Source organism: Fringilla coelebs, assembly GCF_963513975.1.
Source record: "Fringilla coelebs genome assembly, chromosome: 4".
Taxonomy (NCBI): domain Eukaryota; kingdom Metazoa; phylum Chordata; class Aves; order Passeriformes; family Fringillidae; genus Fringilla; species Fringilla coelebs.
This window is the reverse complement of record NC_140032.1, coordinates 15,836,478-15,861,593: the sequence shown is the minus strand read 5'-3', so window position 1 is coordinate 15,861,593 and position 25,116 is coordinate 15,836,478. Positions and strand designations below refer to the sequence as shown.

General features: G+C 39.5%; 1 protein-coding gene across 6 annotated transcripts in view; it reads left to right on the top strand.

Moving 5' to 3' along the window:
• Positions 1 to 1,391: 1,391 nt before the first annotated feature.
• LDB2 (LIM domain binding 2) overlaps positions 1,392 to 25,116 on the top strand; it is a 211,348-nt gene continuing 187,623 nt past the window's right edge. For all 6 annotated transcript variants that reach the window (XM_084204321.1, XM_084204322.1, XM_084204320.1 and 3 more), the window contains exon 1: positions 1,392 to 1,732. In XM_084204321.1, coding sequence (XP_084060447.1) covers positions 1,601 to 1,732 — 132 coding nt within the window. In that variant the 5' untranslated portion in view covers positions 1,392 to 1,600. The remainder of the gene's footprint in view (positions 1,733 to 25,116) is intronic.

The window sequence follows — 25,116 nt, the reverse complement described above, 5'->3', positions numbered from 1 at the left end:
TTCCAGAATTAGCCAAATGCCAGTGAAAACTAGAATTTTTCAAATATCTCTTAAAATATTCCTACATTTAGTCAGATTTGAATTAAATTTTTGACAGTGGATAAAGCCATACCATGCTCAAATATTTTTTGGGATTATTACAAAAATTTAGAAAAAGTAATGGTGTGTGCCTTGATTTCCCCATCTGTGAAATGGGCGATCCCGCAGCGCTCATGCAGAGCACTCCGACTGAGAACCGTTGTGGCTGGAGCTCATTGTTATTCTCTTAATCATATTAGTTAACTAAATCTGTTCCTAGAGTGGTTCCATTTGCTTGAATGAATTTACATGAGAGATTAATTCAGCGCTGTTTATTGTTGTTTTTACATTTATTCAGTACTGTAAATAATGCCTGATACTTTACAGCTGTGTATGAGGACACAGTCTGTGCTTCGAGGACTTTTTCGTACAGGTAATTTGAAGGCTCCCCTCCTAGACCTGGCAATTTCCCATTGAGCACATGAGCCCATTTTGTTTATTCTATATTTTTAGGACTTTTAGTTCACGTGATGTCCGCTCCCAGCACTTTCCTGCAAGTATGATTCAACAGATAAAGTTCATCCCTCACCTCCGAGGGGTGATCTCCTCCCCTTGCCCTCCCCTCCTCCCTCGGGACCCCCCTCCCGAATGTTAGATATTCACTGGCAACGCTCTCTAACCGCTACTGGATTTATGCCCAGCAATGATCCCAAAAACTGGGAGCAGTCTCCCACCTAGCTGCCGACGCCTTCACGCCGGACAGCGGCGTCGAGGATGACCCATTTGTGTCGGGCTGACCCCCGCCGGAGGGCACTGCCGCTGCTCGTCCGGGGGTCCCGCTCTGCCACCCGCCCCTTTTGTGCTTTCCCATTTTCCGGGAGGTTTCTGCGGCTGGCATCCGAGCGCTCTCCATTGTGTGAAGTGCGGCGTGCGGGGCTATTTCTTTGTGCCGGCCGCTCTCCGTGCCGTGCCCCGGGTGCGGCCCCCCGGCCCCGGGCAGCGCGGAGCGGCCGCCCCGGGCGGGCAGCGGGCGCTGCGGGAGCCGTCGGGCGCGGGGGAAGCGGCGGCTGCCCGCGGCGGGCTGGCCGTGGCCTGTGTTTATGTATTTTGTAGTAATCACATTTCTGACATTACCCGCGGGGTGATTGGCTCAGGCAGCTTTTAAACCACCTATATGCTAACGAGCCCGCCGCGGCTCCGGCGGGGGCCTGCGGGGGGACAGCGAACCCCAACCCGCACCTCTGCCAGGCGGGGAGGGGGGGGATGGCATTTCTGAACTAGTCGGCAGCGCGGACAGGAAATGACCCCTCCAGAAACTGCTGCTTTAAAACCGAGCGGCGGTGCCTGAAGCTATCCAGCCTCCCTCTCCGTGTCTGGAGCCTGTGCGCTCCCGCTCCCCCCACCCCCCCGCCCGTCTCCGCCGGAGCGGGCTCCCACAGCAGTCCCCAGCCAGTGCGTGCAGCCTGGATGTGTGTGTGTGTGTGCGCGCCGCTACTTTGTACTGTGAAGAACACACAGCCCATGTGCTCTGTATGGATGTTGATGATACTCTGTGTAGCTTGAATCTCTGCAAGCAGGCAAGATGTCCAGCACACCACATGACCCTTTCTATTCTTCTCCTTTTGGCCCATTTTATAGGAGACACACACCATACATGGTGCAACCAGAGTACCGAATATATGAAATGAACAAGAGGCTGCAGTCGCGGACGGAGGTAAGTCCCCCAGCCTTGTTTTCCTGTGCATGGACCGTGGTTGGTTTCAGCCCGAATTCCAGCTGAAGCGTCCCACTAGACAGTACAGTATATGCAGGCATGAACCCTAATTAATTTAGTAGTTTAATTGGGTAATCCCTCATTATGTTTCCACGCAGAGCAACTCTTTGAGGAGATACCAGCTTAGGCTGAAATCATGAAATTACAGTATAGCACTTCAGGATTGATTATAACGCTGGTCTCAGGAAAATTCTTTGCCTTAGTGTGTTGTTTGTTCAGGATCTGTCCTGCTGGCATTTTCAGCTATAATATTGCAAAGTCTTGCTTCGGCTTTTGCACAAAATTAATTCTGGAATGTTGCAGGCTTAGGGGGAGAGACGAACATTTTGGTTTTGTTCTGTGAACTCATTAAAATGAAAAATGGATGATAACTGAAAAGAGGAGCGGAGTTTTAAAAACTTATTCCTAGGCTACTCTTAAAGAACACGTTTGGGACAACCGACAAGAGAAATTTGTGTTTACATTTAGAATGCTGTTGCTTTTAGCAAGAGAGATGGTCAGTTCACTACTTTATCATATAGCTGTCAAAAGTACACAGTAATGCAAACTACATTCACTGTTGGTTATGCTTTGTAAAATGTGTTAGTGGTTTATATACCCCGGCTTCAAAATTCAGATCAGCCACTGCAAAGAACATACTGAATGGGAGGGGGAAATGCTTTTGTCATTAAAAAAAAAAAAAAAAAATACCGGGAGCTGCATCTTGTTATTTACATGGTTAAGTAAAGCACACTTTTCAAGTCGAATGAAGTGAAAGTGAATCAGGCTGCATTTCTGTCCATGTGTCTGTGTTTGTGCAGCAAACATTCTTGGTGCTGTAATTTTTCATAGTAGTCTATTAGTGGTGCCCTGAAAAGACTTTTTAAAAGTATGAATCTTTTATAGTAAATGGCTTTATGTAGTGCCAAATATCTGCCAGGTTTGTGACACACAGCGTGGTGAAGGATCTCAGGTCGGTCTGTTTGTTGTATTGTGATTCTTTAAGATAACATGAGGTTATCATAAAATAAGACACACATGCCTGAATTGTCAGCTAAGCCATGGAGAATCTGTGACGTTTAATGTATATGATACAGCTAACGAGATGTGACCTGCTTTCTGATTGGGTACAGCCACGGGGTAACTGCTTTTCTATCACTGTTACCACTGCCAGGCTTGAAATGTTGCTGGGGAGCAATTGGTGATACACTTTGTGCTGGCTAAAAACTCCAGGCAGCTCTTTGCTCCCAAAATCATGGCAAGTGGTTGTCAGTTTTGCCCCAAGTTGTTGGCTGCAGAGGGTTGCTGCCATTTAGAATGAGGGTTTGTTTGCTCCTGCTTGTTTGTTACTGTCTTGCAACTCTGTTCCTTACATTCCTGTACATATTCATGTAATAATTTATAGACTTTTTCAAGTGAGACGAGCAAATATGTATCCCTGAGTAATTTCTTCAGGGTTTTATGTACAACCTGCTCTAAAAGCTGTCAGTGTTAGCTTAGCCTTTTTACATATTATTTTAGTGGTACTTTGAATACTTGACCAGTTCCTGATTGTAGCTCCTTTATGGATGTTACACTAGAAAAGTTTTTGAGGGACTTGTGAAACAACTTTCCCCTCCTTTGTTGCTGAGGTGTGCTGAATTAAACTTCAGCACCTTTAATTCCAATTTTTGCTGCACAAATTCTGATGGATTGTTGTGGGCAAAATAACCCCTCTTTCTTGCTAGGAGTGCCTTGCTAGGTTTCAGCAGAATTTCACTTTGACAGTCAGTATTTAGTTAATGAAGGCCTTATGCTCCAGCATTTCTTTTATTTGGTCAGAATAAATTTTTTTTTTTGCTTTTTGATTGTTCAGTGTTTGCATTCTGGTTCTCTGTGTTTTTCAGTTTATGAGCTCTGTGCTGTAAGCATTTTTGTTCATTAAAATGTGTTTTTTAGCTAACTTCAGTGCATTTCATTCATCTTCCAATAAAAACATCTCCATAATAAACAAAAAAAAAATTAAACTAATTTCCTGGGACACTAGACTGACTAGGTGTCGACAATCTGTAAAGAATAATTCTGGCTTCTTGGGCAGGTCAGAAAGCGGAAGTTTCACAGTAATTTTATGTACTTCCAAGCATGTTTGGGATTGGTAGGTGGAGGCTTCTGGAGCATGTATAACTAGCTCTAAATTTTTTGAATCCAGAGCCTGGTATGTCATGGAAGGAATGTGCTTGTGCTGTGGGTGATAGAGGCTTGCTGCATGAACGTTTCTCTTCAGGCAGTCTTTGGAATAATGTAGGCACTGGTCTCTGAAGGAGGCTGCTTGTGCTCTGAGAGCCCCAGGGGGTAGGTGAGCACAGGCAAAGCTGCTTAAGGCGAAAGGAATTACAAAGAAACTCTCCAAAAGACTGGGGGTAGCAATCTGGCAGATTCCACATGGACCCAACTTGTGCAGAGGGACAGTGGCAAATGAGGATGCATTAAAAAAATGGGAAACTACAGCCTTTATCCCAAATATATCCATGGAAAGCCCTTGGGATTTTTCTGGTTTCATAAAACATAAAAATGTTCTTAATAACCCCGTAGAGCGAGATTCTCTACTGTCCCTTGCAGAGGTGGAAGTTCCAAGGCAGAGCAAAACATACATAATTTAATAAAGTTGTACAGAGGACGGATGGAGAGCCTATGGGAGGAGCATCTGCATGTCATGTCTATCTGTTTTCTCCTCTCCCTTCCCACTATAGTTCTTCAAAGCTTGCAGGTTGGTGAGAAATTATTAAAAACAAAAAACAAAACAAAACGAAACAAAAAAAAGGCAATGAGCTGGTGGAAGCACCATTGGGGAATCCACCCCAGGCCATTCCTACTCCTGCTCTCCCAGCAGCAGGGTCAGTGGTTGGGGGAGGTAGAAGTGTTCTCAAAAGGGCTCAGGGCTTGGGGACCCTTCCTGAGAAATCCACTGCTTCCACTCCAGTTTCTGTCAGCATTGGGTGGAAGGGAATAACAGTCAGTGGGAAGGATGTGCTCGGTGTATTAAGCAGACAAAGTACAGAGTGATAAAGAAAGGTCATTTAGATGCAGCATAGCTATCTTTGTTGTTCCTGTTTTCTTTAGGAAGACATGGAAGTCATGAAAGTAAAGAATTAGCAGCTTTAGCCTGTGCTAGAAGTGCAAACTTCTGCTCTCCAAACTTCTTATAACTTTATGGGCTCCTCAGACAGAACCTACAACTGCCTTTTTAAATTCAGGGTCAGTCTTAGGCGAAGAATTCCAATCACACCCAGGCAGGGGGTGGTTTTATGATGTAAGTACTGGCAAAAGTCCACCACCTAGCTAATTCTTATGTGATCTAAAGTAAATTAGGGAGTCTGAGTTACTAAACAGTCTACAGGAAAACTGAACCTTCCTTAAAATTTGTTCAAAGAAATCTAATGTGGTAATACTATTTTCTAAACTAATACATGCTTTCTTAATAATACTTTGGGAGCATCCAGTGCCATTTTGTAATGTATCAACAATCACTATTTAAAGAAGTAAAATGAATATTTAAATGTTTAATAATCTCTGACAAATATAAAGATAAATCTTGCTTACTTCTCTCATAGTTGATTAACTTCTGGTTAAACAGAATGCAGCTGTTTCCTTGCTCTGTGTGTGGTTTTCAGGATTTCATTCCCATTCACTCATACTTGGTTTATCTTATTTTTTTAATATCTGTGTTAGCTTAACATTTCAAGAAAGGAATCCTGTTGTAGCATAATCAGCACTTTCTGAAGTTCTAGGTAGCAATACGCAACATAAGTAAATGTCTCTGTTTTTCACAAAACTTGATGTTTAAAAAAGCACCTCTTTTCCTCTTTGATGTTGTAAATCCTTTTCCGTTCTAATTTTTAATCATTTGAAATTGCTTACACTTAAAAGAAAAAAGGTGATTATATCTTGTATATAATTATTCAGTAATGTTACAGAGTGCTGTGAATAGATCGCTTAAAGTTGCTGACAGTTTAAAGTTTGAGGCGTTGCTTTATTGTCACTAATCAAAGAAATGTATCAAGCCTTTCCCTTGTTTATTTAGTCGCCTGTATTGTTAGAACTTTTGTGTATCACAATACATTAAATTCACCTGTATCTCTCTCTGTCACTACAAGAGATTATGCTTTACATCACCATTGGATGCAACACACAACTTTCCCTCTGGCTAAGAGAGCAGTGTTTTTAAGGGTGACTAGAGACCTTGATTAGTAGCATATTTATTTTAAAGACAATCAGCTTAATCAAATTATATTAAACTCCTATTAAACTGTATAGTGAATTTAACAAAGATTTCATGATGGAAAAATATGTAAAGAAAATTAAAAGGAAAGTAAAGGAGGGTGTTATGATTATTTAAAAGCTGCTAAATGAACTGGAAGCTTACACAGGCATTCATACGCAACTAAATATTGCATGCAAATCAAAGCAAAACAAATTTTCTGCAGTTTAATGAAAGTCTCTTATTTTTCTTTCTCACATTGCTATCTGATGAAATAATCTTCTTCTTCCTGATGCATTTTTAATAGATTAGTCATAAAAATCCATGTTGTGACATCACATTTGTTCGCCTAGCAACTTAGTATGGCAAACAGATCTCTCATATTGTGTACATAAGTCTGAGTTTGTCCAATGAGTTTGTTTTGTTGAGGGGAAAACATATAAACTTCTGTTTTAAAGTAATTTTGAGGAAATATTCGTTCACCCACAAATATACTAATACTTAGCAATTCTAGGAACATGAGTAAAGTATTTTGAGAGTACTCATGAACTATGCTTTGCTGGAACTAAAAGGTCAGTGTTAAAAGAAAACCCTTGAATGCCTTTAGGCAGACGCTGACTTCAGAATGGATTCAGGCCTCTTTTTACTGATTTTCTTTTATTTCATACATGTTTTCTGTCCGTTAAAAAAATTTCAGTTGCAGCTGCTTTCAATTAAAATTGTTGCAAACTAACAATTCTTATGAGGCCAGGGGAGAAAAAAAAGACTCCACTTCCTTTACATGTTGATTCTTAGCTTACGATGGGGATATCTTGCTGCTCCTGCCCACCCTCCCCCCAAAAAAGTCATATAATAGAAGGGAAACTGCACGCATGCTGCATTTGGGGGTAGGGGCTGGTGAGGGTGGAGAAAGAGTCACTGCAAAAGTGTAAGAATGGGTCTTGTCTGCAATCATTCTGATGCTTACTAGATCATTTTCTATAAAGAAACCTTTTCAACTCTTCTTTTTTTTTTCTTTACTCGTTAAGCCATAAATCCACTTAGAAAAACCCCTAAACTTTGTCTTTCCCTGATGTAAACAAGATTTACTATGCAGATCCAGTCTCAAAAATAGAAGCTGTTGGTTAGTGAGAAAGAACAAAATAGAGATCATAACAAGGAGCCAGTCCTGTGCTATTATTTAAGCTGGAGTTTCGCCTGCAGTAAGATTGCAAGATCAGATAAAAAAGAAAATAATTTGAGTTTTGTATATGCATTTTCTTTGTTTAAAAAGGGGTAAGATTGCTAAACTCTCGGCAGTATTTTTTAGCTGGACTTCTTTCTTCAAATGGTATTTTTTTTGCATCTCTTTGCCAGAAGTTGCATATCTACTATAAACACGCATTTCAACCATGCTGGTTCTTTGTTCAGTTGTTTCCTCCACAAGAAGAGCCTTCTTCCCTGCAGTGTGCTGTGTAAACAGATCAGGATAGATCCCCACTTTTGCCAGGTACTCTTTTCTAGAAGTTGTTGCTGGGCTACTTGATGCCTTCAGCTGTGACTGTGTCATGAACAAGATTGCCCCAAAGAGGCTGGTGATTAGTCTCCAAAAAAGACTCTGGTAGGGCAGGACCTGTTGGCCAGTTCTCAATGGTCCTATTTATTACACAAAATTAGTAGTGAAAGAAACATCACCAAACCCCTGGCTAAAATCTTCTCCCCTAAGCCTGCACCTTTCTTTTCCCTTTGGTTAGCGTCAGAATTTCAGAGAGAAGGCAGTTTATGGTCAGAATACTGTTTCTATCACATTGTGGTTGACAGCCATGCCCTACTAAACTAAAACCTGTAAATTATTGATCTAGGCTGAGTAGTCCACTTGGTACTTCTGAGGTAACAGGGAGTCAGCTAGAGCATCTGCAGAACTTGAACTTCAGTTTGGGAACAGCTGATACCTCTGGAAACAGCTCCAGTAGTTGCATGCCTTAAAAGGTTAGTGAAAAACCAACTGCTGTGGAAAAATGAGACCTTTTCAGAACCAGACGTGACGTAGAACTCGGTGTGTTTCTAAACCTATCACCTCTTCAGGATTCGAGAGTTGCTGGTCCTGAAGAGTCTTTGCAAAGGCCATAAATTTTACAGCAACAGGCTGTCCTCTCTCCAGACTTAGGTCATCTTGGCATCACCTTGATGCTTCTGCAGTATTGTCAAGGAGGCATGCCCATGTTGAACCTTCTGGCTGTGCCCATCCTCAGCATACAGACTTGAATCACAGACTCACAGAATGGTTTGGATTGTAGTGGTTTTGGGTTGAACTAGAGCCAAAATAGAAGTATCACACTAGAACTTCTCCCTGAGGTCTTTCTCTTGTCAATATTCACATTCAGGTGCTTATCCAGAGCAGAATGGCAAACTCAGGACTGATGCAGTAAAGCCCACAGCTTTGTGTAGGTTTCTAAATGTGCTTAAATCTACTGCTGGGTCAGCTGCAAACCAAATAGTTTTCATCCTTTGGAGCACCTAATGAACTGGAAGGTTGCTGTAAATCTGTGATATGTGATCTGCAGTACCTGTTGCTATCCATCTTCCCTGGTTCTAAGCTTGCCAAGCTTAGTTAGCTGAGCAGGAGCATCATTTGTATAGGTATTAAAAAGGGGAGGGAGAAATCTAATCTCAGTATAGTTTTGACATCAGATTACTCACATAAAGTAGATTCAATATCTGTCTAGATCCCATGCATTTTACCCAACTGATAGCTGCAGATTATAACATCCAAAAAGAATTGCCTGGCTGAATGCCCTTATCTGTCTCATTCAAAGTACAAAGAAACATTATGTGTGTAAAAAAGTCATCATATTTGGAACCCCCTGATTAAAGCAGACTCAAGAATAGATTGAATAATAGATCCACTTTGCTTATTCTTGAAAAACTAAATACCTGGAAAAAACAATTGACTATGTTGAGTATTAATATATGCAGTCTTAGATTACATGTGCAGTGGACTACTTTGACTTTCCTTTTGGACTTTCAAACATTTGTTTTTTTCCTAACTACATTTTTATTAGGTTATTTTCTAAAGTAGTAAATTGAGAAAATTATGACTTTGAGCACATTGTGCATTTGAAGTATTTTAAGTACCTTATTGTGATTTTTGTTCCAGTTGTGTAGTTTTGCCTCAGCCATTAGAAGAAGATTTTATCAGACAAATAGCTGCCATCTGTCCTAGAGCAGGTTACAAATAGATTTCTGAGATATTAATAACTACATTATACAAAAAAGAAATATTCTAAATCTGTAAATACAATAGTTATGCGAAGAGAGAATAATGCTCAGGAAACAGGAAAGTAAATAGAGTGAAACTCTTTCATTTTATTTCTTCTTATGCTGAAGCACCTTCAGCATACATCATCCCTTAGGAAGGCAGTCAGCAGCACCAGCATTTCTAACCATCTTCTGTGGACTAGACATGCTCCAGGGTGAGGAGGGCAAAGCAGGGGTGACACCAGCTTTGCCTCTAGGTTTGCAACCAGGACAGCCCCTAATAAGTGGAAAGAGGGAAGATGAAACACCTCACACCTAGAATGCTATGTTTTATTCCTGTAGTTTACAAAAGTCTCATGCATGGGTCATTTGATAGTGGAGAAGGCCAACAACTGTGTTTGACAACCCCACATTCTAGTAGTACCTTGCCTTTTGAGATTAATGCCATTCACCATCTTCCATAGTTCTTGTAGCCAGTTTAAGTACCAAAAATGTTACCTTGTTACTCTATCTTGCATCACAATGATGTGAAAGGAAAAGAACTGATATATAATAGTTCCTTTAGAGCAAATGAAAATAATTATTGTTGTTCAGTATGTTGCAAGAGGGGCCTCCTTCCTTTTGGCACTCATTTTTCCACCTTTTTTCTCCATACCAAGACATTGAAGACATTCACAGAATCTTCACAGAACCTCAGTTTCACAGAATTTCACAGAATCTCTGATGGACTTGAGATGTGCAGTTGCAATCACACCTTTTGCTGCAGTGGATGGAGGCAATGCAATACCTCTATTGCTTCTACCTAGACTTAATCACTGGAATATCAGTTAACCCTTAGGGTAATTAGGTAATAATGTTGATGATGTGATTTAAAGTATCATTTCAAGCAATTAGAAGTTCAGATATAATGTGATGCAATTATGCATTATATAGTGCATCTATCCATTTTACACAGCAAAAATTACCATATGTTTTTTGGGAAGCTTGGCATTTTGCAGTGACTGGGGTTCTGCTTGTGTTTATGAACAGCATGCCTGTAAACTGTGGTAATAACTCTTTGAAGGCCACACCTATGCACACTGCTGATTATGTTAAATAGCATAGGCCCATTTTAATGAATGTGTTGGCATGAATAATGGGACATGAAAAGCCAACACACTGGGTAAATGTTCATTACCTGAGTGCAACAAATACTACATGAAAAATTTCCGTGACAATTCACTTGAGTTTAGCAGTGAATTTGCTATGGCTATGTTCGTGCTCTTTATGCTTTTCTGTGAATGTTTGATCAGTGGAGTTTTATTCTTACAAATAATTGCAGAATGCAAATTTCAATTTATTAACCATTACTGAAAGAATTTGCTTATTTTATACGGGCTAAGCTGAGAGGCAGTGTTTCCTGTTTTGAGCTTACCTCCCAGTTAGAACCATGATACTTAGAAATTAAATACACCAGAGATGAATCTCTGATTGCTTTGCAGTGAGGACTGACTGGTGTATGAATGTAAAGCAAATTAATAACAATGGCTGGTTGCAATGGGAAAATTACAAGTCAGTAAATATGATGTATGTGCATAATTTTTTCATGGAACAGAATGCTGCTTAGTGTGCAGTTACATTAGAAAAATGGTAAAAATTTTCTAAGCTTCCTGGCATTTTAAGCTCTAGCTCCATCTGTGCTCACCCAGTCAAAGATGCAAAACAGTAACACACAATATATGACCAACTACAATATATAGTCTTAACAGAATATTACATGCTTAGAGCACATTGCTTGTTATGAAGGACGAGCAGAAAGATGTCATAAATTTGAATCATTAGTGCATTCAAATAAATTGTTACTAATTCCTAGAAAATCTTGGTAGAACAAAGTGGTATTCATAAAATTGTTTATTTGATATGAATGATTAGCTCAACTCTTTTCAGTACTTCCTAACACTGGCAGGGTTAATAACGCAAAGTGAAAAGATTGGCCAAGATGTCAGCGCACCAAGTACTTCCCTTCCCTGACAGTGCTGTAAGATTATTTAATGCCTGTATAAAAAACATCCTTAGGCAACCGAGTTGCACCTTGACTGATAGTTGCATCCAAAGGGCTGCACTTCTAAATATGCAGTGTAGCACAGACTTCCTCGTAGGGAGCGGTGTAAGCACTGGTATGTAACCTGAAGCCACAACCTGCGTGTCCAGACTGACAAGAATCCTTCCACTTGAGCCACTGTGACACCTTGTGGCTTGTGAAGCAACACAAGCATCTTTTAGAAAACTAGCAGGTAAAAACCAGAGGTTAATGGGTATTGACAAATGTCCTTTCATACAAATACCAATAGAAATCTCTTTGCTGGGTTGCTATACTGTGTTTTCAAGATACAGTTAAATTAGGTGTTAGTGGGCTCATTTCTGGTTGTGTCTTTATAGCATGCATTTTGCTGCTAAGTGGCAAAAGCTGAGGCATCATTTTGCTAAGTCGGACCTGCTGCTATTATCTCCATGGCTTTGGTGTTTGCTCATCAGTCAGATTACATAAAGAAACACTGGTTTTGGATGCAGTACAGAGTAAATATTTTATTTGTTGGGGACCACTAATTTGGTGAACCAAAAGAATGCTTGAAGGGTGAAGAGTACTTTTTGACACTGAGTATGTTTTAAATGGTAGCTAAACAGCAGCTTCAACTAAGTTATAGTTAGCATTTGGCAATGAGCATGTAACTCCATACAGCCACCAATCTGGGGTAAATAGATCGACGTTTCAGCTGTGGGTAGTTCATTAACTACAGTGAAGTTGTATTTTGCTGAGAAATTACCATTAAACTTAAAATTTGGCCAAGAGTGCATGGAGCTTAGAAAGAACCCTGCATCTATAAATGCTCAGGACTGGACTAGTGTCTTGATTGTCACTTGTTTCACCTTCTAATGAGCATGTCTATGTTTTCTCCCACCATGATCCTGAGCATCTGAGGGGAGTGGCCTGTAAGCTCATGCATTATGTCCCATAATAATTTCCTTGGCTCTGATGGTCTCAAAAACTAGGCAAAAACTGGGCTGAAATAGTTGCCTTCTGTTGCCAAACACCACCTTATTGCTGAAGACACCTTTTGATGCAAAGGGTCTGCATCCCTCTTTTGTCCCTTGTCTTCAGGTGTGTCCACAGCACTGCCACTTAAGCATAATACATAGACTAACATGCCCAAACTTTCATTTAACTTGATGGTGTGGGGAAAGATAGCAGCCCAGGACTCAGGGTGTACAATCTCCTTATTTCATGCACAGATATGTTGATCCTTTGCTGAGCTTTGTGCTTGTAAAAATAGGTGGTTACTGATGCTCATACCGCCTTGTCATCACAATGTGCACCTTTACTATAAGGTTCTTGGGGCTGGAACCACCTTCTCTCTTCTTGTACAGTGCTAGAATGATGGAGTTCTGGTCTGTATCTGCAGCATGTTTTTATTATTGTGCTGTGTATTGTAACTAACTAAAGGCTGAAAGTTGGTAGTAGTATTTAAAATACTTTCAAATCCAAATCTATATATACCATTGTCATTTTGATGTCATAAATAAAACATTTTAATTGATATTGCATGTATTTATGCACTAAAAAGAACTGTCTGACTAGAAGGTACCATTATAGTCTAAGTTCTTGGAAGATGGCTGTTTAATGTTACTAGCACATTTTGTTGCTTCTCAAGTAATTCAGCACACCCATGCAAATCTATTGGCTTTGCCAAGGAACCAGAAATATAGTTAATCCAGCATTCTGCTGGTTGATTTGTACATCTGATATTGTTATTAAATCTTTTGCTTTTTAAGTGTAATTCTTCAGTAGATTCATGTCAATCAATGAAGCCCATTCTAATTCCGCATTTTCTTTATAGTGGAAAAACCATCTTATCTGAAATTCTACAGGACAAGCGTATTATTTTTGATGGGGACTGGTGCTGTGGAATATGTGTCTTATTTCATGATTTGGGGAGGGAATATTGTAAAGTCTGGTGATAAATTAAGTTCTTGTAATAAGTAGAGACGAATCAGGGAGGTTGTTCTAGGGAAGAAAGGCAACACTTATTTTTCCTTTTATTGTTTGCACTCTACTGATTTAATTAGCCAGTGAGAACAGACCCAGTTTGAATATTAAAAAGACAAAATCAACTTCCCCCTCCCCCGTCCCCACATCTGTTGCCTTTTGGAGACTACTTACAGTACCAAAACTACCCAGAGTCTAATGGATTTTGCTTTTTAACAGACGTTACCTGTATTTGCTCACAAATAAATGAGGTATTTACAAGTATTTTATTCTGGGTCTGAGGAAAACGTGCTGTTTAAATGTCATTTTGAAAAGAACTGGGCTACCTGAAGCAAAACCAATGCATTTTTAGTGTTATACAAATGAAGTCAGTCTTGATACATTTCTGAATGGTGATCTAATAGAAATATCTTAATGGTTACCATATTATAGAAACTTAAATCATTCCTAGGACTGCTTGAAGTTGGAAAGAGTGAAGTCCTGTGTGGGGTTATATATTGGTCAGGAGCAGGAGAGCATGGATTGATAAAACTACTGAAGTGATCTCTGCTCTGTTTCATTATGCTACTGCCTTCTGCAGTATCAATTAGATGGACTGAATTTCAGCAAGGCAGTGAAGCAGTTTGCTGCACCTCTGCTGGGTTAGGCCCACCCTTGCACAGAGCTCCATTCTTTCTAATCACAGCCTGGAGTGTGAATATTAATGCCTTACCCAGACTGCAGTGCTGCAGGGCCAAGGCATCCTTGTCGGTGGGTCCTGCTCTGTGACCATGCTATTTTCACATCTTTTATCACCAGAATTGTGAATTCCCTTAGCTTTGTTTAATGCCACATTTAAAAGCATCAAAAAAGAGTGAAATTTTTAAATTGCATTTTTTCTTGCCACTTTTATAGGCACACACTAACTACTTTATTAAAATATTTTTCCTGTTGAGAGGAAAGAACTCTCCCAGTTTTGCTGAAGGTGGCTTTTTAGAAACACAATTACCTATATAATTTTCAAGATTATTATTAGGAAATATATGAAACTATTAGGACCATGGGAACTTGGATAAACCCACCTGGTGTGCAAATTTTGTTACCAGAATAACTGCACTAAGGTTGAGAACACTGTGTGTGATTATAAGAGTCAACTGAGAAACATAAATTGAGAGCTCAGCCCAGCAGTCTTTCCCTTCCTTGGAGATTGATGGCACACAGATGCACAATTGCAAATAACATAATTTGTAGGCCAGCGGTGCTGTTGTGATAAAAAAAAAAAAAAGGGGAAAAAAAGGGAAAAAAAAGGAAAACAAAAATCTGTTTCTCTGTCAGAAGCTTCCTAGGTTTGCTTCAGTTTGGTCTTGTAACTGCAGCTCCTCATCCCATGCAAAGATTTCTTCTTTAAGTCAATGAAATGAGCATTTGGTCCTATATATGAAGGTGTTAGAACAAGATGCAGAAACTGGAACAGCAAAAACTTGATTTTGTGGAACCTACCTATTCTAATGGGTTTACCAAAAGGACTGGAAACATTCGGCTTTTCAGTGTTGTCCATAGTTGGCTCTGCAATAAAACTGCATGTTCAGGGACTTGTATTACGTTTGCACTTAAAATTTCACAAAATGCAAAAAGTATAATAGAAAGCATGGTTAAGAACCTGCAGCAGTCATTATTGAGTATGATGTTGCAAAACAAGTAACAGAAAGTGAGTGAAGTTTTTCTCAATCAGAAATTTAGCTGGAGAAGATGTATGGCTCATAAATGAGCAGAATAGTAGGTAGATCTGGCAGGCTGAATGTGCATAATTTAGCTGAGCTTATCAACACTTTGAAAGTGGACTGCAGAGCTGTATTGTTAGCTGTATTAATAAATACAAATTTTGCAAGATTTTTCATTGGGGTTATTCTAATGCTGATCAAAACCAAATCCTGGATGTGCATAGTTAATATTTTCCAGTGTTTTTCTCCAGGAACTGCTAGCTTCTGCTGCTTTACCAGGAAGGGGAAGGATGATAAAATAAAATTCACAGCCTTTTAGTGTCTGCTCAGCCTGCAACTGGCAGCATTTGGGGTTTGTGGCTGCTGACCTGGCAGACTTACAGCATTTTTATGACGTCAAGTGCACACATCATGGGTCTGTACAAGCTAAATACGAGTTTCAGCCTCCCCTCTACGCCCCCCACCCCCATTTGTTTTCATTTGGGAGACTAAGGACTTCTCCCAGTAAAAGTGAGAGAGAGAGAGAGAGAACTGAGCTGTTCACTGCACTTGCAAACTTGTGTGTTGCAGCGTGACCTGAGTTACTGGGCTCAGCAGCTTGTTTTTTGTAGACATGCTTTCTGTATGCTGCTTTATTTGCTTGGTATGGTAAATGGTAACTTGCTGGTTTAGTAAGTGAAAAATGGATGCAGCTAGCAAATCTGAACTCTGCTGAAATAAATAGCAAGTTCTTTATTAGCTTCAATATCACCAGCACCATATAAAGTATGGATTCCTTAGGTTGCTATTTGGATGAACTTTTGAGCTCTTTTGCTAAGAAAATGAGATTGAATAATTATGTATCTACAAGGTTTTATATATCTTGACAAAATGTTGCTGTCTGTTTCACACTCAGTTGTATTTAAAACCTGTGGGTGCATTTCAGGCCATAAAATAAGTTTATGAAATAACAGCCGCTTGCATTCACAGTTGTACTTAATGATTTATTTATTTCTAGGAATTGCATTTGAAATTCCCAGACATCTAAAGCTTTTTCAGCATCAAACTGACCACTGATCTTAAAAAATCATCTACATCAGCCCCAACTCAATCACTGACAAGGGCTGGAGGAAATGAAACATCTGGGATCTATTAAGATTTTTATTTATGCTTTTAAATATTGAAGTGTGCATGGCTGCTTGGCTTTTACACTTTGAGCATGAATCCATTAAAGAAAACTCTCACTGCACAAACAGTTGCAAGGAGAAGTGATTTGGGCTGGAAAGCTGAGACCCCACCATGGAATTGCAGAGGAATCACAAGGAAGGTGATGACTGTGGTGAACGTAGGTTTGTCGATTTATTGTGGTGACAGAAAAGTTCTTCCCAAAGAGAACTCTTCAATTTTCTCAAGATTTCTTGCAGAAAATGCTTCACCCTTGCATTTATCTTCCTTCTGTATGCTGTGCATTTAGGGTGCAACCTTGCTGCATCCTCAGTGGTAGGTGATGGCATGAAGTTTTGTTGCTATCAGATACGCCCCTGCCTGCACCCTCACAAAAGGACAACGTGTTTGGTTATTAGCCTGCCTTTGCTCTGGGAAGGAGGCATTTGAACTCTGTTAAATCTGCTCCCCTCTCCTGCCTTCCTCTGGAGTCCTGGGGTGCAGGATATGGGGTTGCAGCCTCTGAGATGCTCAATCTTCACGCACCATAATACCTAGCAGATTGCAAATGTATGGTTAAAGACTGATCGATGTACAACAGGCAGTTCAGCTACTGGCTTTTTCAGTCAGGGAAAGGCCTGAGTGGGAATGCAGTCAGGTTTTCCAGAGGGACAGCCCTGCACCTCGAAGGCAGAATCTCCGCTTGAACGACGCAGCTGTTGTGTTGGGGCTGAAACAGCCTGGCCTGCAGGCTCCTGGTGCTTTCTAAAGACACCTTTGTGCCTTGCTCCTCCTTCATCTGATTGCTGAGCTGCAGAATGGCCTGGGCTGCTCTCGCTGGCAGAGCAGAGGTGCTGGCGGAGGGCAGGCTGCAGCGGTGGCGGAGCCCTCCGCACCGCCAGCAGGGCTGCAGGGAGGGCTCCAGGCAGGCACCAGGGAGTAACTGTGTCCCATTCTCACAGGAGGGAGGAGATCTTGTAATCTGGGTTAACAAACCTGGAACATCTCAGACATTTTGGTGGAAGATTGTACATCCTATTTAGAGTGGCTGGCGTAAAGAGAAGTGCAGTACCAGGTAGTGATCCCTCAGCTGAGACAAAGCCTCCCCCATCCTGCAGAAACACTCCTGTAAATTTGGGATTTTGTCTGTGGCTTGCTGATTTCACTGAAGACTCTGAAAATGGCATCTGGAAAGAATTAACTGGAAACTATGTGAGTTTGGGGAAGAGGAAGGAAAAAGGATGCATTCTTTCAGAGAACAGGTGTATTCAAGGTATGCTTTCCTTAGTGAGTTTTACCGGAATTTTCCATTCTTTACTTTTGGATTCATGGAAATGGGAGAATGATGCAGTAAATAGTGTTAGCCTTAGGAAGAGATAGGATTTCAGAAGTGACTTTCCAACAAATATATTAGTCTGAGTGACCATCAACAGGCAAATGCTTAAACACCATTTTTATAGACATTACTATCCTAAAGGGAACAATAAAAGCAAAAAGGTTTCCTGGCGGAGCATACAGCATCCTTAAAAGGACATTTTGAAATTTCTTGTGACCTGACATGAAATTTCAAGATTGGATCATAAGCTGTAGCACAGTTAGTTTAGTTGCATTGTCTTGATGAGCTACATTTAAAACTTGCTTAGGATGTATCTCAAAAACTATACTGAAGCAGTAACTCATGGAAAGCTAATCTATTATTTATCAACAAATGTTAACTAGGTTGCACAGATTTGAATACCCTTCAGGATTTCCCTTTGGGTCTTTTCACAAGTACACATAAAAATGTTGGATACATCAGCAGAAAAACTTAAAGAAAAATGAAATTTGTTGAAGTTTCAACCAGAACCTGCATTGCTGATACAGGGAACTGCAATGAATACAGATGATTCCACTGATGATTATAATTCAGAATACCAGTGCTGTGGGTTTTTCCCTATAAGTGACATTGTAAGAGAGATTTATTATTTTACAAGTTTAAATTGGCATTTCTCATTCATTTAGAGAGATGCACTATGTTGCAATACCTAGCAGCTTAAAGTTAGGCTATGAATGAAAAAGCACATTTACAAAATCTTGGAGCTAGATCATAGTGTGGCAGCTCTGTGAAAGATTGCCTGCTCAATGATTAGTTGCAGCACTCCTACCAAATGCGTTTCAATTCAGTTTTTGTCACTGAGAAATCAAGAAATAGGTGGCTTATTAAAGGTGACCACATCCTTTTATGCAAATTTAATGCACTTGGCAGGTTTATCATGATAAATAGTCAGGATGGGATGGTTCATGATGTATCTCTAATCTCTTCTGTGAAGATGTTCATGTCTTGCAGGAAGTAGCCCCTTGAGAGTTCAAATCTTTAGATGTATGTCACAGATGGTGATGTCTGCAGAGTCTCATAGACTTGCTTTGAAGTAACTCCAAATAGTGCCTTCAGTTAATGTTCAGTTTCTGCAGGTTCTCTTGCTTCATCTCTCCTTTGCTGCCCTCCTCTCTACTCCTCCATGCTGCATCCCCAAGTTGTTCCACATACTGAGAGGAACATGCATCACATCTTATAGAGTACATTACAACTTTCTCCCCAGTCCTGGCATGTTTTTGCCTATGAAGTTGTTCTTCTATTAGACATCTTGCATATTTTAAGGGAAGCAATTCACAACAGAAAAACAATAAAACAGAACAAATGTCTTAGAAAATCCCATCTATCATTCATGCATTGTTTTTAGTTTTTTGTAACTCTTTTGAGTAAGGAGCCAGCATCAGTGCCAGTGTCATATTAACTATGCTGTGTTGTGTTAATTATAATCAATTACCAAAAATAATTAGGCCAACTTCTCTTTAGATTAGTAACAAGAAATGGTTAAATTTTAATGCTGCTGCAGGGGATCTGAAGGAACTCACATAATCAAAAAAAAAAACCACTGCAAAGCATTTTATGTAAATCTTATTCTACTGGAATACAGCTAATGAAATATAATGATATAAAAGCATCAAAAATACATAAAAAACCCATTGGAATAATGGTATATTTTCACTTTTCATTACTTGGCCTTGATTGATCTGAGTTTGTATGGGCTTCTCTTCTAAAATCAAGTACCAAATTTCATGTAAAGTTTTATACCTGTCGTAGTCCCTTTCTAAGTTCCCATTTTAGAATCATTCTTCTTAAATATTGTTGTTACTATCACCGCTATACATAACCTTGTGTGTAATAATTGGTAATGTTTAGTTTGGTATGCATAAATTTTTAGTGCATAGATGTTTTTTGGCATTACTTCTTTCTCAAATGGAATTCCCACAACTTTTCAAGGAAAATTTGGGGAAATCATCAACTTCCATGATTAGTCTGGTTTAAAAATTCTTGGGTTTGAGGTTGTAATTTTAGCCATCAATCTATGCCATTAACTAACCCCATTTTGGACAGTTAATATTTTTTAATGACATGCCAGTAATTAAATTTTGAAGGCAAACTAGTACATTTTCATCAACATATGTTTTAGATTCTTGTTGATATGATTTGAAAACATTGTACTTTCATATCACAGTGTAATTGTATTACAGTAGTAATAGTAGTTATAATAAAAATTAGCAAAGCCCTAAAAAGTGTTACCACAGACCTGATCAGCTGTCTATAGTCTAGGAAAGAGGTACTGATGAATTGTACGATCTCCTTGTTAAAATTCTGCTTGTGAGTTAAGAAAAAGACTGTAGTGACTTTTCTGTCTCTGTGACATTCCCTTTATTTCTGGTTATTGCTACAGCATGTCATCCCAAAGTGATTTATGGAATCACTTTGACTGATTCTCAATTTATAACAATTTATTTGCAGAGCAGAGGTGTTATTTTGCTTCTGTAATGAAAAAGAAAGTCCAAAATTATAGTTGCAATCTTTAATTTAAAGATACATTATTCTCTTATCCAATTGGTACTTTATAGTCTACATCTACAAGACTTCTATTTCTTACATAAGTAATTCCTGCAGTTCTAATGCAGACTCAATAAATACTTTAATAATCATGAGTCTTGTACTATATTTTAATAAGTTATGTGATGGAATGCAAACTTAGATTACCCCTTACTCAGAGAACCTGCCTGAAAGGTCACCATTAGATTTCTTCTGCACTCAACTGCAAACCATTTGTACATGTGACTAAAGAATAGTAGATAATTACCTGCTTGCTGCTGCTGTCAGTAGTTTGGCTCATGGAGACTGAAGCAGTGCCTGTAACGTGCTGTGCTCCACCACAGACCATGGTAGAGTTGAATGGACCTTGGAGCCACTGGAGCCAATGGCCATGACCAGAAGACTCATTTGTTCACTTCTCACCTGTTTTACAATTCAGCTGTTAAAAATATGTCTGGCTTGTGTGAGTCCCTCTTGGTTCTGCTGTTTTCGTGTGAGCCATGCTGGTTGTCTTTCCTTTGTTAAGCAGGACTGTTTCTTTCCAGGCTTGCTTTCAGACCCAGACCTAGACCTCCTCAGTGCCGTGCTCTGGTCTATCTCTCTTCTCTGGCCTTGGAAAGATTGTTAATAATACTGTGCCATGGTTTTACTAGTGAAGTTCAGTAATGAATATTGAACTTCTCTGCATCATTTTTGAGCCTTTCTAGAGCAGCACCCAACCAACCAATACACTCACAATTCTAAATTTTCCAACTTTGATGTTAGTTTTTTGTAGATTTTTTTTTTGTTTTGAATGATGGGCACATAAGAAACCTCATTCACTATGATTCTGATAATTGTCATATTCATCATATACCTGCATTGCAAAATGAATATGCAATACAATGGTCTCAGTGAAGAATGTCCTGAATAGTACATTCATTGCACACGTTGTGAATCATAACCCAAATCTTTTATCTAGGGCATCTTTTGACTGCTTATGAGTGGATTGCTATCTGGTGATCTTCGGCAGAGAAAAGCTGCTTAAGTGGAGAGAAAAAAAATAGGAAAGAGGGGGGAAAACAAAAGATAATGCCATCAAGACTAACAGCTTCACCAATAGGTAATATTTGTGCCCACAGAACTGATACTACTTAGCAATCAATAATATGCACTGATAAAAAAGAAGTGGAAAACAAAATATTTACTCAACAGTCTGTTTGCTTTTATAGTAGCAACCAGTCTAGGCTTTTATTTGCAAACTGTGAACAAAAATGGAACATCAAAATAACTGTGCAGTTTCCTAAATTTTTTCTTTTTTCCTTTTTTTATTTTTTTTTTTGGTCTCTTTGGAAGCCATTTACATGACTGTCAGTTTAGTAAATGAGCACATTTTTAAACTTCAGGCATCACACATGATAGGTGTATAAACTAGCTAGAGCAATTCACTTACAGCAATGCCAGCAAAGCTCTGAAAACTAAAGTAGATGCTAAAGCTAACTGATTGTCCTGGCTGTGTGGGCACAAACATGAAGATATGGTGCCATCTCTTCTGTGTTGCTTGGCCAGACTGCCTGGAAAGAGAGATCAGGAAAAGACAGATTGGCATAAGCCCTCTTGCTCAGTTCCTGTGAACACCATGATAAAACAGATTCAGACTCAATAGTACTGGGGGCCGGCTAGCAGAGTAAGGAAAATATTGGCAAAGTAACAGCTTTAGAACAGGGCTTAGAACAGCCTGGAGGCTCTTATTTTTGTGAGTCAGTAAGAGGAAAGATAGTTGATAGATGCTATTTAGATTAGTCAGCTTTGATGCTCTCTTTCTATTACTAAGGCTTGCTTTAAATAAATATCATTTCTTTTTATTCATAGAAGAATATTCCTCTGGACTTAACAGAAGTGTTAAGAAGGGTCACCTAGTGATGATCAATACAGTAACTTGTTTTTCATCAGTGAAATGAGTGTGCACAATTCGCCTGTAACCATCATGTTTATGCAAAGGACAAAACTGGTAAATAGCTTGAAATATGTTACTTGACAATTTTCTGTGAGATCTCATACAGAGAAGAGAAGGTGAAGGACAGAGTCTACAAATATATCTGATATTTTATAGATGTAAGGAGCTGTAAAAGGAGATGATACTGCAGGATCTTCTGCCCCCCTGTATGTAAGAAAAGAACACGTGCCTGAAAGAAAGCAAAACAACATGAACTTCTAGCATTATCTTCAGCCAAAGAGTGGCAGTTCTGCTTACCAAAATAATATAGGTTTTGTGTTCTCAACAGGAGAATATTGTCAAAAGAGCAAATAAATAAATTCTCTATAAAATGTATGGGTTCAGGTCCTGTGAATTTCTCATAGGTGAGTCTAATATCAATCAGGAAAATGTAGAGCCCTTGAAAAAACTCAAGTCAAACCCCTATAAAATTCTGTTGTTGCTTTTTCATCTAAAGTCCCCATTTGACTTTGTTTAAGATTCATATTTGAAATTTTAGTTAAAAATAATGCTGTCAGCTTTATATAAAAAAACAAGACACCAGAATCCCTTGACAGTCATGCCATAAACAGAACATTTTTTTAAAGGTCTGCTGCTATACCTCACACCATTTATTGTGTATTCTTCAAATTTGCATAGTGTTTTCTACGTGGTAGTAAAAATATATATATTTTTTTTTTAAATTCCTGTTTGTGGTAGATTTTCTGGAGGGATTTTCTGGAACTGGTTGACTGGTTGGCAGGACTACTGATAAGGGTTTCATAAAAGGTAACCAGGAAGAAAAACTCCTTGCTGGAAGTCTTTATTTACCTTACAGATGCTAGCAAATCTTCTCCTTAACAGACACATTTGTATATACACATCTGCATATACAAATTGAAAACTGATGCATTTTGTGGTTTCATTGTCATATTTTAAACACTACCTCCATTGGGCAGGATCTGGATTACAAATATACCAGTTCATTTTCTTCTACTTCTGACTTGATATGCAGGCTTAGAGATCTCAACACAGATCCATTGAACTTCTTTAGTTCTAACTATAGCTCCCAAGTTTGTCTGCTAATTGATAAAAATAGTAAACAAAGACTTAAAATGATCAACCTTACCCACGCGCACAACAACAACAAAAAAAAAAGGCAAAAAAGGGCTGGATGCTTGGCTTGAACTGCCAGACATTATCTGTTTAAATTCTCAAAGAGAGTGAGTGAAATCTGCATAGAAACTCAGAAAGAGCATCTATAGACTGAACACTTTCTCACATGTCAGTGCTCTCACAGGCTGGCATGTCAGAAAAGGCTTTGCAGTTTTGTTTTTTAGGGTGTCACAAGCTAGCACAAGCATGCAAGCCTTCTTCATTGCATGAAATTTTAAGAAATAAGTTGGATCACTGAATGAATGGAGGGAGTGAAGCTCTCAATGCTTGCAGTGAAAGTTTAACATATGAATTACATGCTTCATCCTTCAGCCCATCTAACTACTCTTGTGCACCTGATAAGAGCTGGGCTGGCATATCACTCTCTTACAGTGAAACAGTTTTTTGAAGAATGTCCTAATCTGCCTGCCTAGAATTTGTATTAATACTCATTGCATTGTATGTGTGTACTTCCCAAGTGTCAGAACAACAATGATATCTCTCTCTTCCTTCCCCAGCAGGGATGGAAACAGTTAGTTTGTTCTTTCGTCATAAGGGAACTCAAAAGGGGTCAGGGAGGCAGGATGGTTAACAATATGGTTTTGTAACTCAGCTGGCTGGGTGGATTTCATCTCCATTGTTGCTTTCTTCCTGCTTTGTGGTGGTTGCATGCTCACTTGCCAGCTTCCCTTCCTGGTCATTGGCACAACTCAAAAGAGGAAAGGAAGGCTCTAAGTGGCTGGGTGCAGAATTGAGGCTGGGAAGAGGTGAGGTGTTGTATGAAACAGACTGATAAGGGGCTTGATGACACGATCAGATAGAGGAGCTTTAGAAGGCTAAAGTCAGACCTGCTGAGAAAGATTTATTGCAATAGAAAGAGGTCATGTATTTTTCTCTTGTGAAGCCCCATAGGAATGGACTAGAGTGCAGAGGACGATGTGACGGCCCTAACAGTAAAGGAAGATGAGTTAGTTTTCTCTCACAAACCACTGGAGAGGAAGTAATGCACTGAGTTGTATGGGTAAATATGCAAGGTGGAAGTTGGATAGCTGGGGGCAGGCCACAGCTTTGCTGTAGTTGGGTGCTGTTTAGTAACTCCTTCTCCCAAAGGCAGTGACTTTACAGGATCCTTCTAGTAGACTGCTCATGTACCAGAAAGTGACTGAAAATATTTTTTGAGGGAAATAAAAAATTAAAAATCCATTGTGACAATAAATATTTATTTATTTATCTCAAAAACATTTTAGCAGTGTCCATGTAACCTTTGCATGACAGCTGTGAGAGATTTCATCCTTTAATCATCCGAGATAGTTTGGATGGAAGAAGGGAAGTAGAACAGGAAAGACAAGGTGCTGCTGAGAAGCTCAGAGCCAGGGGACTGTGGAGTATAGCACCATTCTGCCTCATTAAAGCAGGAGAGAGCGCTGGCTCAAACATGCCAGACCTGCTGGCTGCATGGTCAGATCAAAGAAATGCTGCATCCTCACACACTGGGTTTTGCCAGGCGTTCCAGAGTGTGTGAAATGCAGAGGGTTTGCATTTCTTCTTTAAGAAGATAAAATGTCTGTGCACTATTATGTCTACTCCAACCCTCCATACAAACAGCAGGAGTGACACAACTAAGTGTAACAATGCAGCCCTGCACATGATATTTCCACTGTGCTCAGTAATTCTGACAGGATTCTTAATGCAGGGAGTATTTGCAGTACGAATTGCTGCCAGAACTACAGGCACATTGTTGCTAGAACAGCAAACAGCAGAGAGCTAAAAATACCAGGGGTCAAAATTTACTGTTGGAACAAATCTGAGAACTGCGTTAGTTTTGAGGGACTTCCTCATGCATGACCAATTTGCCACATATGTTGCTTGATATCTGGCCATAGAAGCTCTTTGCTTTCTCAGTTTTTGTAGTACAGGATTTGTCCATATCTGCTTTATGTCTTTTTGGAAGCATTTGAGAATTCTCTTTCCCTCTCTCTTTTTTTTTTTTCCTTCCT